At 49.6% G+C, this 13,664-nt stretch overlaps 1 protein-coding gene across 1 annotated transcript in view; it reads right to left on the minus strand.

The window, feature by feature from the left end:
• The window catches only part of BPHL (biphenyl hydrolase like), a 93,410-nt gene that overhangs the window by 75,005 nt on the left and 4,741 nt on the right, over positions 1-13,664 (minus strand). Inside the window, exon 2 of the mRNA XM_075316487.1 lies at positions 8,461-8,564. Coding sequence (XP_075172602.1) covers positions 8,461-8,564 — 104 coding nt within the window. The remainder of the gene's footprint in view (positions 1-8,460; positions 8,565-13,664) is intronic.

The following is a 13,664-nucleotide window of genomic DNA, read 5'->3' on the forward strand; positions in this document are numbered from 1 at the left end:
TTGCGCCGGCCTGTGGTTAGCACATAAAGAGAAGAAGTGCACCGCCTAAGTGCAGCGGTGCGAGACACATAGATCTGGAGAGCACGCACCAGATCCAGAGTATGCAGCGCTTTTTCAAAGCGATGAACAGGAGCCGGACAAAAGGAAGGTAGGGTAATGTCCTGGTTAAGGTGGAAAAGAGAGACCACCTTAGGAAGAAAGTCTGGAGTCGGACGGAGAACCACCTTGTCTTGATGAAAAAACAAAAAAGGTGACTCCGAAGAGAGCGCAGCCAAATCAGAGACTCTCCTGAGGGAAGTTATGGCCACCAGAAAGGCCACTTTCTGTGAAAGACGATACAAAGAAACTTCCTTAAGAGGCTCAAAGGGGGGTTTCTGCAAAACCGTGAGAACCAAATTAAGGTCCCAGGGATCCAAGGGCCGCCGGTAAGGCGGAATGATGTGAGACACGCCCTGCATGAAGGTGCGGACCTGAGCCAGCCGAGCGAGACGCCGCTGGAACAGAACTGACAGAGCTGAGACTTGTCCCTTGAGAGAGTTGAGGGACAGTCCTAGCTGCAGACCGGACTGTAGAAAAGACAGAAGGGTCGGCAAGGAGAAAGGCCAAGGAGGATGGTCGGTAGAGCGACACCAGGACAGGAAAATTCTCCAAGTCCTGTGATAGATCTTAGCGGAGGAAGACTTACGGGCCCGAGTCATAGTGGAGATGACTTCAGGAGGAATACCAGAAGCCGTCAAAATCCAGGACTCAAGAGCCACGCCGTCAATTTGAGAGCCGCAGAATTCAGGTGGAAAAACGGACCTTGCGAGAGTAGGTCTGGACGGTCCGGGAGATGCCACAGCATCTCCACGGACAGATGGAGCAGGTCTGGATACCAAGCTCGCCTGGGCCAGTCCGGTGCAATGAGGATGACTCGACGGCCCTCCATTCTGATCTTGCGCAGGACTCTGGGCAAGAGAGCTAGAGGGGGAAACACGTAGGACAGACGAAACTGGGACCAGTCTTGAACCAGAGCGTCCGCGGCGAATGCCTGAGGATCGTGGGAGCGAGCCACGTAAACAGGAACTTTGTTGTTGTGACGGGATGCCATTAGGTCCACGTCCGGAGTGCCCCATTTGCGGCAGATTGACTGAAACACTGCCGGGTGCAGGGACCACTCGCCACCGTCCACGGTTTGACGGCTGAGATAATCTGCCTCCCAGTTTTCCACGCCTGGGATGTGGACTGTGGATATGGTGGACTTGGAGTCCTCCACCCATTGAAGGATGCATTGTACCTCCAACATTGCCAGGCGGCTGCATGTCCCGCCTTGGTGATTGATGTAGGCAACCGCTGTCGCGTTGTCTGACTGGACTTGAATGTGCCTGCCCGCCAACAGGTGATGAAAAGCTAGGAGAGCTAGAAGCACAGCTCTGGTTTCCAGCACATTGATTGAAAGGGCTGACTCGGACGGAGTCCAAGTGCCCTGCGCTCTGGTGGAGACATACCGCTCCCCAGCCGGATAGACTGGCATCCGTGGTGAGGATCACCCAGGACGGGGCCAGGAAGTAGCGCCCCTGGGACAGAGAGAGGGGCCGAAGCCACCACTGAAGAGAGCTCCTGGTCTGTGGCGACAGAGCCACTAACCTGTGTAAGGAGGAAGGCCGCTTGTCCCAACAGCGGAGAATGTCCAGCTGCAGGGAGCGCAGATGGAACTGGGCAAAGGGAACAGCCTCCATTGACGCTACCATTTGACCCAGCACCTGCATCAGACGCCTGAGGGTATAACGGCGGAGCCTCAGCAGAGAGCGCACCGCCAGTTGGAGGGACTGCTGTTTGACTAAGGGCAACTTCACAAGTGTCGGCAAAGTCTCGAACTGCATCCCTAGGTACGTGAGAGTCTGGGTCGGAGTCAGAGTGGATTTGGGTAGATTGACCAGCCACCCGAATTGGGCTAGAGTGGCGAGAGTGAGCGAGACACTCCGCTGACAGTGTGCGCTGGATGAAGCCTTAACTAGAAGGTCGTCCAGGTAAGGAATCACTGCCAACCCCTGTAGGTGCAGAACCGCAATCACTGCTGCCATGACCTTGGTGAATACCCGAGGGGCTGTGGCCAACCCGAAGGGGAGAGCCACAAATTGGAAATGTTCTTCTCCGATTGCAAAACGTAGCCAACGCTGGTGTGAAACTGCAATTGGCACATGCAGGCATCTCTGATGTCGATGGACGCCAGGAAATCCCCTTGGGTCATTGAGGCAATGACTGATCGCAGAGACTCCATGCGAAAGTGCCGCACCTGAACATGCTTGTTGAGAAGCTTGAGATCCAGGATGGGCCGGAAAGTACCGTCCTTTTTGGGGACTAGGAAGAGATTTGAGTAGAAACCTCTGAACCGTTCCCGGGCGGGAACCGGAACAATTACTCCGTTGGCCTGCAAGGATGCCACGGCCTGAGAGAAGGCGGCGGCCTTCGAGCAGGGGGGAGTTGAGAGAAAAAATCTGTTTGGCGGGCTGGAAGAGAATTCTATCCTGTAGCCGTGGGAGATGATATCTCTCACCCACTGATCGGAGACGTGTTGAAACCAAGCGTCGCCAAAGTGGGAGAGCCTGCCACCGACTAAGGACGATGCTGGAGCGGGCAGATAGTCACGAGGAGGCTGCCTTAGTGGCAGCACCTCCTGCGGTCTTCTGTGGATGCGCTTTTGGGCGCCAGTTGGATTTCTGGTCCTGCCAGAGAATGAACCCCAGAGAGTATATACAGAGGTCCACAACCAGAGACCGGTTGTGGCTTACCAGACCGCTGGAGCGGTGTTGTGTGCCCTCCAGATCCCGAAGCCCGGACCCCCAAACACAGCACCTCAGCAGGGATGCAGAACGCAGACCAGCGCTGAGTGAACTCTGAGAAAATGGCCGCCGGAGCGAAGAGAGGGGGCGGGACTTGCATGAAGAGCGGGATCTGGAGGGCCATAGAGACCTACAGGGGAGAAGACACGCACAGCAGTGGGGAGTGACATGCGTGACATGCGAGGGTAGTGAAACGAAACTAGGCCTCCGGCGAAGCCGGGGCCTAAATTTGAGCGGCGAGGCCGACGCGCAGGCACCATCGGCGCGGTTCGCGGGCGACAGCTAGAGAACCCGCCGGAAATGTCAGTAAATACAATAAGCACACTCACCCCAAACAATAAAGCACAGGGACCCCCAAATATAAACGTCTCAGGTACTTAGCTGCTGAGACGCAGGGCCAGGTCCCTGGGGATGAGTGCTCCGGTCCAGCAGGGTCCTGAAGGGCTGCAGATGGAGACCGGTCTCCTGCCAGTCATGGAGACCGTGCTGGCTCCCACTTCAAGCCAGAGCCCAGGAGGGATGGTGAAGGAGCACGGCATGTAAGGCTCCAGCCTAGGAAATCAACCTTACAACACTGCCGACACAGTGGGGTGAGAAGGGACATGCCGGGGGTCCAGACGTGGACCCGCAGATCTTCAAACTCATTCCAAAAGGAAAAAAGCATATGAGAATGCATGTGTGGATGTATGCCTCCTGAACACAAAGCGATAAACTGGCTGAGTCTGCTCACCAGGGGGTGTATAAGCTCAGAGGGAGGAGCTACACTTTTAAGTGTAGTACTTTGTGCGTCCTCCGGAGGCAGAAGCTAAACACCCATGGTCTGGGTCTCCCAAAGGAACGATAAAGAAAATTAATCTATGTGTCAAGGACCATGAGCCTCAGAGCATGTCCAATAGTCATCCATATTGCGTATTAAACTCAGCCATTAAAGTCTATGGGGATTTATATAAAATGGAAGACACAAGTTGTACTTCGTTGTCAATGGATACAAGTTAAGAGTATCTCCTTCAGTTTAAAAGCAGATGTGAAGAAAAAAAAAAATGCAGCATAGAAGTAAAATGAGAAAAAAAGGTTGGATTTACATAGATGTAAATATAGACATGAATGTAAATGGAGTGAATTTGCCTGGATAAGGCATCCATCGTACCATTAACGACACAGCTCAGAAAACCCCTAATGTTAACAAAGGTGTGGTTCCCAGAGATGAGACCTACATTTATCAAACACTTATAGAATATATAGATGTCTTTGATGGGAATACCATTTTAATGCTAGAAATACACGTGAAGTTGTTCATGCAGAAGTTTATCCGGATGGAAGAAGCCTTACAACTCCCTTCCTTTTTAGTTTCCTTTGCTCTCAAATATATTTCTGCCTTGGGTTTAAGAAAACCCTCTTATGTTTCCTAATGCCTAAAAGTTAGTGCCTTGAAAAGTATTCATACCCCTGAACTTTTTCATATATATTTTCACGTTACGACCACAAACGTAAATATATTTTAATGGCATTTTAAGTGATATACCAACAAAAGTAGCAAATATTTGTGCAGTTTAAAAGGAAATAAGTTTTAAAAAATATTTTAAAAATAAAAATCTGAAAATTGTGATGTGTACTTATATTCACCCCCTGTAGTCTGATACCCATAAAATCCTGAGTGACCAATTACCTCCAGAAGTCGCCGAATTAGTAAATTGAGACTAATTGTGTGTAATTTATCCTCTGCATAACTGCAGCTGTTATATGAAAGCCTCAGAGGTTTGTTTCAGAACATCAGGCTATTTGTCCATGATGAGTATTTGGTGAGTTTTCTGTAAGCCAAAACCAGGAATGGGTACACAAAATGTACAAAATCTATAGTATTTATACAAGCAAATCCAATGACATAACATTATCAGGGATACCATTAATTCCTCATTAACTCCTTCACCCCTGGGTGATTTTCCATTTTTTCCTCCCCTTCTTCTAAAGGTGGCTTTACACGCAATGACATCGCTAACGAGATGTCGTTGGTGTCACGGAATTTGTGACGCACATGCGGCCTCCTTAGCGACGTCTTTGTGTGTGAAACATACGAACGACCGCTAGCGATCAAAATTACTTACCTAATCGTTGATACGTCGTTCTAATCCCAAATATCGTTGCTGTCGCAGATTGTTTGTCGTTCCTGAGGCAGCACACATCGCTACGTGTGACACCCGAGGAACAACACCTTACCTGCGTCCTCCGGCAACGAGGTGGGTGTCACTTTCTTTCGGCTGCTCTCCGCCCCTCCGCTTCTATTGGACGGCTGCCGTGTGACGCCGCACGAACCGCCCCCTGAGAAAGAAGGCGGTTCGCCGACCACAGCGACGTCGAGAGCAGGTAAGTTTGTGTGACGGGTCCTAGCGATGTTGTGCGCCACGGACAGCGATTTGCCCGTGACGCACAAACGTCGGGGACGGGTGCTTTCGCCAGCGATGTCGCTGCGTGTAAAGCAGCCTTAAGAGTCATAACTTTATTTTCCTGTCAATATAGCCATATGGAGGCTTGTTTCTATGAAGTACAATTGCACATTTGAACGACACCGTTCATTCTTCCCCATATTGTACTGGAAAATGGGAACACAATTCCAAGTGTGGTGCAACTACACAATTATTTTTGGAGTTTATTGTTTTACCATGTTCACCATTTTGAAAAACTTTCCTGGCAGTACAATTCCCCAGGTCCATACGAGTTTATAGATACCAAACATGTATACTTTTATTTAGCTGTGAAAAAAAATTCAGAAGTTTGTAAAATAAAATAAAAAAAAAATGGTGCTTTTGTCGCCATTTTCTGAGATCCGTATAAGTTCTCATTTTTCGGGATCTGGGGCTCTGTGATGGCTTATTTTTTATGTCTTGAGCTGGCGTTTTTAATTATACTAATTTTGCGTAGATGCAATGTTTTGATCGCTTGTTATTGCAATGTTGCAACGACCAAAAAAACCCTTAAATTTGGTGTTTTGAAATTTTTTCTTGCTATGCCGTGTACCGAACAGATGAATTGATTTTATATTTTGATAGATTGGACATTTCTGAACGCGGCGATACCAAATATGTGTATTTGTTTTATTATTATAATCCATGCGCACACGCAGTTTTTGATACGTTTTTGGTGCAGGTTGTGGTGACCTTTTAGTTAAAGGGAACCTGTCATCAGAAATTTGGCTTTCAACCTAAATGTTTCCCCCTCTGCAGCTCCTGGGCTGCATTCTAGTAAGGTTTCTATACTTTTTGTGCCCCCTTTTAAACAAAATAAATACTTTATAAAGTTATACCTTTTGGTATGAAAATCTTGTAAATTCTCCATGGGGGTGGGCCGTCTGGTGTTCGTTGCTGTCCCTTACGCCGTCCCCCCACGCTCCAAATCATCCCTCAGGACGCCGCCCACTGCGCCCGAGGTCCCGTGCACACCAGGACACCTGGTGACGTGGTCGCAGGCACGAGAGTATGGGCGGTGCTGTGATTGCATCGCAAGTGTCCGCCCATACACTCGTGGCCACGCTCTCCCCTCTGTACGTAGTTCAGATCCTCTCCGCTTCTCCTGTGCTGTGCTGCTCCGCTCCTCCCATCTATTTCCTGCTGCAGGGTACGATGGGAAGGAGGTGACGTCTGGTCATTTGGCCGGCGCAGAACGCTAGAGGAAGAGGGGAAAGTGCGGTCATGAGGTTATTGGCGGCACTTGCTGATGACACTCACATCACCACCCATAACCTCGTGCCTGCGCAAAACGTCACCAGCGGTCACACATGCACGCAGTGCACAGTCCCGCTACAGTCGCACAGCGCATGCGCGGGACCTCGGGCGCGGCGTCCTGAGGTTTGAAATTCAGCGTTCGGGGGCGGCGTAAATCGGCAGGAGAACAGTAACGGACACCAGACAGCCCGCCCCCATGGATAATTTACGAAATTTACATATACGAAAAGGTACAACTTTATAAAGTGTTTATTTTGGTATAAAACGGGCCAGAAAAACTAGAGGAACCATTCTAGAATGCAGCCCAGGAGCTGCAGAAGGGGAAACTTTTAGGTTTATAGCTACATTTCTGATGACAGGTTCCCTTTAACAAACTGCATGCTTTTCCTTCCCCAGCAAAGTATATGAGATTTAAGATTTGCTGTGTGCTTGTTGCTTTTATTAGGGCTACATTTTTGTGGTGACCGCAATAATGCATCATGTCAATTCTTTTTCCGTTTTTCACCCATTAGTGTTAAAAAAAAAAAAAAAAAAATACATGGTCAGAAAATGCACCAAAAACGCGCGTTTTTTTGCCATAAGATGCATTTTTGTGGTTACAAAACTGCAGCGTAAGAACATACCCTTATTGTATTTTCAATGGATTAAAAAAAGGGGGGGGTGATTTTTTTCATATTTTAAACTTTTTTTTTACATTTTTTATTCTTTTTTACTAGTTCCCCTAAGGGACTCTATGGCTGCACAATCCAATAGCTTCTCCTGATCAGAGCGATACTGTCATATTCCGCCTGTCATGTGAGATTTTTTTTTTCTCATCTAGCATCCGTATGCAATGTTTTTTTTTTCTCAGCAGCTATTATTGAACAATCATTTAAAGGGAAACTGTCAACACTTTTTCGGCCTGTAAGCTGCGGCCACCATCACTGTTCTCTTATATACAGCATTCTAACATGCTGTACATAAGAGCCCAGGCCGGGGGTATAACATAAAAAAAACACTATAATACTTACCTAACGGTCGCGCTGTGGGCCTTATGGGTGTGTCCGGTGCTGGCACCGCCTCTTTTGGCCATCTTTGTGCTCCTTATTCTCTAACCGCAGTGCATGACGGGTCCAATGTCATATACACTCGCTGGCATTAAGGTCCTGAGCAGGCGCACTTTGTTCTGCCCTGAGCAGGGCAGAACAAAGTATTGTAGTGTGCCTGTACAGGACCGGCGAGTGTGTATGACGTAGCCGTGTCATGCACCCAGGCTTCAGAAAGAGGATGAAGATGGCCGAAAGAGTAGGCGCCAGCACCGGAGAATGGAGACGCCCATATGGCCAACCGAGCGACCGTTCGGTAAGTATTATAAAGTGTTTTGTATGTTATACCCCCAGCCTGGGCTCTTATATACAGCATGTTAGAATGCTGTATATAAGAGAACGGTGATGGTGTCCGCAGCTTATAGGCCAAAAAAGTGGTGACAGGTTCCCTTTAAAAAACCATTTACAGCAGTCTATGCTACAGAATTGTAAAGTAACATGGGTGTGGCATCCGTTTTTCCTCGCAACCACTAAAGAGTCGTGTCCGATACACGAGTGCAATCCCAGCATGCTGCAATTTTTTTTTTCTTCACTTCGAATTGAGCTGAGGAAGAACTTGCAGATCTGCTCTGCCTCATTGACTAACATTGGTACGAGTGCAATGTGTTTTGTTTTTTTTCCTCACATTGCACTTGTAAGTTTTATACACCAGTGTGAAAGTATCCTTATAGTGTAAATAAACTATAAGCCAAAAGCTAAATGTTAGAAAACAAACCTCAGATCTTGTACACTATCCTTCTTTAAATGAAGCAGTCAATCTAGAACTGAACTGAGTACAGTATAATACCCTTTACATCACACACATGCAACCATGTGCTTCATTTGGTAAATTCACACCTAGAGCACCAGGAAGTAACAGAACCGCATGATCTCCACATCCTGTTCGCTGATAATGAAGATTGACTCCGTTAACTTGTATTCTTCCAGATGTGATTGCTGTGCTGAAAAGAAATATAGATACATGTATTTACCACCAGGCAATGGCTTGAGGGAATAAAATCATATTATACTGTTGTCCCCTGACTACAAGACAGTTGCAAGTACCAGACCTGTTCAAGCAATGGTTTTACTTGTTTTATTTGAATGTGCACATTGTAAATTAACCCCTTCATCCCTAAGCCTGGTTTTCACCTTACTGACCAGGCCATTTTTTTTTTCAATTCTGCCCAGTGTCACTAGATGACGTCTGGAACGCATCATGGATCACAGTGATTCTGAGAATGTTTTGTTTTTTTTGTGACATATTGTATTTCATCTTCGTGGTAAATTTAGGATATTTTTTGTATTTAGTTGAGAAAATATCAGAAATTTGGCAAATTTTGCAATTTTGACACTCTGATGCCCTTGAACTAGAGAGTTCTGTCACACAAAGAAGGGAATTTTGTTTACTTACCGTAAATTCCTTTTCTTCTAGCTCCAATTGGGAGACCCAGACAATTGGGTGTATAGCTTCTGCCTCCGGAGGCCACACAAAGTATTACACTTAAAAGTGTAAAGCCCCTCCCCTTCTGCCTATACACCCCCCCGTGCATCACGGGCTCCTCAGTTTTGGTGCAAAAGCAGTAAGGAGGAAATTTATAAATTGGTTTAAAGTAAATTCAATCCGAAGGATATTCGGAAAACTGAAAACCATTCAACATGAACAACATGTGTACACAAAAAAACAACAGCCCGAAGGGAACAGGGGCGGGTGCTGGGTCTCCCAATTGGAGCTAGAAGAAAAGGAATTTACGGTAAGTAAACAAAATTCCCTTCTTCTTTGTCGCTCCATTGGGAGACCCAGACAATTGGGACGTCCAAAAGCAGTCCCTGGGTGGGTAAAATAATACCTCGTAATAGAGCCGTAAAACGGCCCCTTCCTACAGGTGGGCAACCGCCGCCTGAAGGACTCGCCTACCTAGGCTGGCATCTGCCGAAGCATAGGTATGCACCTGATAGTGTTTCGTGAAAGTGTGCAGACTCGACCAGGTAGCCGCCTGACACACCTGCTGAGCCGTAGCCTGGTGCCGCAAAGCCCAGGACGCACCCACGGCTCTGGTAGAATGGGCCTTCAGCCCTGAGGGAACCGGAAGCCCAGAAGAACGGTAGGCTTCGAGAATTGGTTCCTTGATCCACCGAGCCAGGGTTGATTTGGAAGCCTGTGACCCTTTACGCTGACCAGCGACAAGGACAAAGAGTGCATCCGAGCAGCGCAGGGGCGCCGTACGGGAAATGTAGAGTCTGAGTGCTCTCACCAGATCTAACAAGTGCAAATCCTTTTCACATTGGTGAACTGGATGAGGACAAAAAGAAGGTAAGGAGATATCCTGATTGAGATGAAAGGGGGATACCACCTTAGGGAGAAATTCCGGAACCGGACGCAGAACCACCTTGTCCTGGTGAAACACCAGGAAAGGAGCTTTGCATGACAGCGCTGCTAGCTCAGACACTCTCCAAAGTGATGTGACTGCTACTAGGAAGACCACTTTCTGCGAAAGGCGTGAAAGAGAAATATCCTTCATAGGCTCGAAAGGTGGTTTCTGAAGAGCCATCAGAACCCTGTTCAGATCCCAGGGTTCTAACGGACGCTTGTAAGGAGGGACTATGTGACAAACCCCCTGCAGGAACGTGCGTACTTGAGGAAGTCTGGCTAGGCGCGTCTGAAAAAACACAGAGAGCGCTGAGACTTGTCCCTTAAGGGAGCCGAGCGACAAACCCTTTTCCAATCCGGATTGAAGGAAGGAAAGAAAAGTGGGCAAGGCAAATGGCCAGGGAGTAAAACCCTGATCAGAGCACCAGGATAAGAATATCCTCCACGTCCTGTGGTAGATCTTGGCGGACGTTGGTTTCCTGGCCTGTCTCATAGTGGCAATGACCTCTTGAGATAACCCTGAAGACGCTAGGATCCAGGACTCAATGGCCACACAGTCAGGTTGAGGGCCGCAGAATTCAGATGGAAAAACGGCCCTTGAGACAGCAAGTCTGGTCGGTCTGGTAATGACCACGGTTGACCCACCGTGAGATGCCACAGATCCGGGTACCACGACCTCCTCGGCCAGTCTGGAGCGACGAGAATGGCGCGGCGGCAGTCGGACCTGATCTTGCGTAACACTCTGGGAAGCAGTGCCAGAGGAGGAAACACATAAGGCAGTTGAAACTGTGACCAATCCTGAACTAAGACGTCTGCCGCCAGAGCTCTGTGATCGTGAGACCGTGCCATGAATGCCGGGACCTTGTTGTTGTGCCGGGACGCCATTAGGTCGACGTCCGGCATCCCCCAGCGGCAACAGATCTCTTGAAACACGTCCGGGTGAAGGGACCATTCCCCTGCGTCCATGCCCTGGCGACTGAGAAAGTCTGCTTCCCAGTTTTCTACGCCCGGGATGTGAACTGCGGATATGGTGGAGGCTGTGGCTTCCGCCCACAGCAGAATCCGCCGGACTTCCTGGAAGGCTTGCCGACTGCGTGTTCCGCCTTGGTGGTTGATGTATGCCACCGCGGTGGAGTTGTCCGACTGAACTCGGATCTGCTTGCCTTCCAGCCACGGCTGGAATGCTTTTAGGGCAAGATACACTGCCCTTATCTCCAGAACATTGATCTGAAGGGAGGACTCTGGCTGAGTCCAGGTACCCTGAGCCCTGTGGTGGAGAAAGACCGCTCTCCACCCTGACAGACTCGCGTCCGTCGTGACCACCGCCCAGGATGGGGGAAGGAAGGATTTCCCCTTCGACAATGAAGTGGGAAGAAGCCACCACCGAAGGGAGGCTTTGGCTGACTGAGAAAGGGAGACGTTCCTGTCGAGGGACGTCGACTTCCTGTCCCATTTGCGGAGAATGTCCCATTGAAGAGGACGCAGATGAAACTGCGCAAAAGGAACTGCCTCCATTGCTGCCACCATCTTCCCTAGGAAGTGCATGAGGCGCCTCAAGGGGTGTGACTGACCTTGAAGGAGAGATTGCACCCCTGTCTGTAGTGAACGCTGTTTGTCCAGCGGAAGCTTCACTATCGCTGAAAGAGTATGAAACTCCATGCCTAGATATATGTCAATGATTGGGAAATTGATGATCCACCCGAATCTCTGGAGAGTCTCCAGAGCAACGTTCAGGCTGTGTTGGCATGCCACTCGAGAGGGTGCCTTGACAAGCAGATCGTCTAAGTAAGGGATCACCGAGTGACCCTGAGAGTGTAGGACTGCGACCACTGTTGCCATGACCTTGGTGAAGACCCGTGGGGCTGTCGCCAGGCCGAAAGGCAGTGCCACGAACTGAAGGTGTTCGTCCCCTATGGCGAAACGCAGGAAGCGCTGATGCTCTGGCGCAATCGGTACGTGGAGATAAGCATCTTTGATGTCGATTGATGCTAGGAAATCTCCTTGGGACATTGAGGCGATGACGGAGCGGAGCGATTCCATCCGGAACCGCCTGGTTTTTACGTGTTTGTTGAGCAGTTTTAGGTCCAGAACAGGACGGAAAGAACCGTCCTTTTTTGGCACCACAAACAAGTTGGAGTAAAAACCGTGACCCTGTTGCTGAAGAGGAACAGGGATCACCACTCCTTCTGCCTTCAGAGTGCACACCGCCTGCAGAAGAGCATCGGCTCGCTCGGGGGGGCGGAGATGTTCTGAAGAATCGAGTCAGAGGACGAGAGCTGAACTCTATCCTGTAACCGTGAGACAGAACGTCTCTCACCCAACGGTCTTGTACCTGTGGCAGCCAGGCGTGGCAAAAGCGGGAGAGCCTGCCACCGACCGAGGATGCGGTGTGAAGAGGCCGAAAGTCATGAGGAGGCCGCCTTGGGAGCGGTTCCTCCGGCGGTCTTTTTAGGACGTGACTTAGACCGCCATGAATCGGAGTTCCTCTGATCCTTCTGCGGCCTGTTGGACGAGGAGAATTGAGACCTGCCCGCGGGCCGAAAGGACCGAAAGCTCGATTGTACCTTCCGTTGTTGAGGTCTGTTTGGTTTGGACTGGGGTAAGGATGAGTCCTTTCCCTTGGATTGTTTAATGATTTCATCCAATCGCTCACCAAACAGGCGGTCGCCAGAAAATGGCAAACCGGTTAAGAACTTTTTGGAAGCAGAGTCTGCCTTCCATTCACGTAGCCACATGGCCCTGCGGACTGCCACCGAATTGGCGGATGCTACCGCCGTACGGCTCGCAGAGTCCAGGACAGCATTAATGGCGTAGGACGCAAACGCCGACGCCTGAGAGGTTAATGACACCACCTGCGGAGCAGAGGCACGTGTGACTGCATTAATCTGCGCGTGACAAGCTGAGATAGCTTGGAGTGCCCATACGGCTGCGAATGCTGGAGCAAAAGACGCGCCGATAGCTTCATAGATGGATTTTAACCAGAGCTCCATCTGTCTGTCAGTGGCATCTTTGAGTGAAGCCCCATCTTCCACTGCAACTATGGATCTAGCCGCCAGTCTGGAGACTGGAGGATCCACCTTGGGACACTGAGCCCAGCCCTTGACAACATCAGGGGGAAAGGGATAACGTGTGTCCTTAAGGCGCTTAGAAAAGCGCTTATCTGGACAAGCTCGGTGCTTCTGGACTGCCTCTCTGAAGTCGGAGTGATCCAGAAACGTACTCATTGTACGCTTGGGAAACCTAAAACGGAATTTCTCCTGCTGAGAAGCTGACTCCTCAATTGGAGGAGCTGGGGGAGAAAGATCCAACACCTGATTGATGGACGCTATAAGGTCATTCACTATGGCGTCCCCTTCAGGTGTATCTAGGTTGAGAGCGGCCTCAGGATCAGAATCCTGATCTGCCACCTCCGCTTCATCCTCTAGAGAGTCCTCCTGCTGAGACCCTGAGCAGTGTGATGAGGTCGAGGGGGGCTCCCAGCGAGCCCGCTTAGGCGGTCTGGGACTGCGGTCCGTGTCAGAGACCTCACCTTGGGACCTATGAGTCACCCCAGGAGCACTTTGCTGCTCCAACTGAGGGGGGCCTGGGGTCAATGATTCAACAGTGCCCGGGGCCTGTGTTACCGGTCTGGACTGCAAGGCCTCTAGTATCTTAGCAGACCATTTATCCATACTCTCAGCAAGTTTGTCAG

Source organism: Anomaloglossus baeobatrachus, chromosome 6, assembly GCF_048569485.1.
Source record: "Anomaloglossus baeobatrachus isolate aAnoBae1 chromosome 6, aAnoBae1.hap1, whole genome shotgun sequence".
Lineage (NCBI taxonomy): Eukaryota > Metazoa > Chordata > Amphibia > Anura > Aromobatidae > Anomaloglossus > Anomaloglossus baeobatrachus.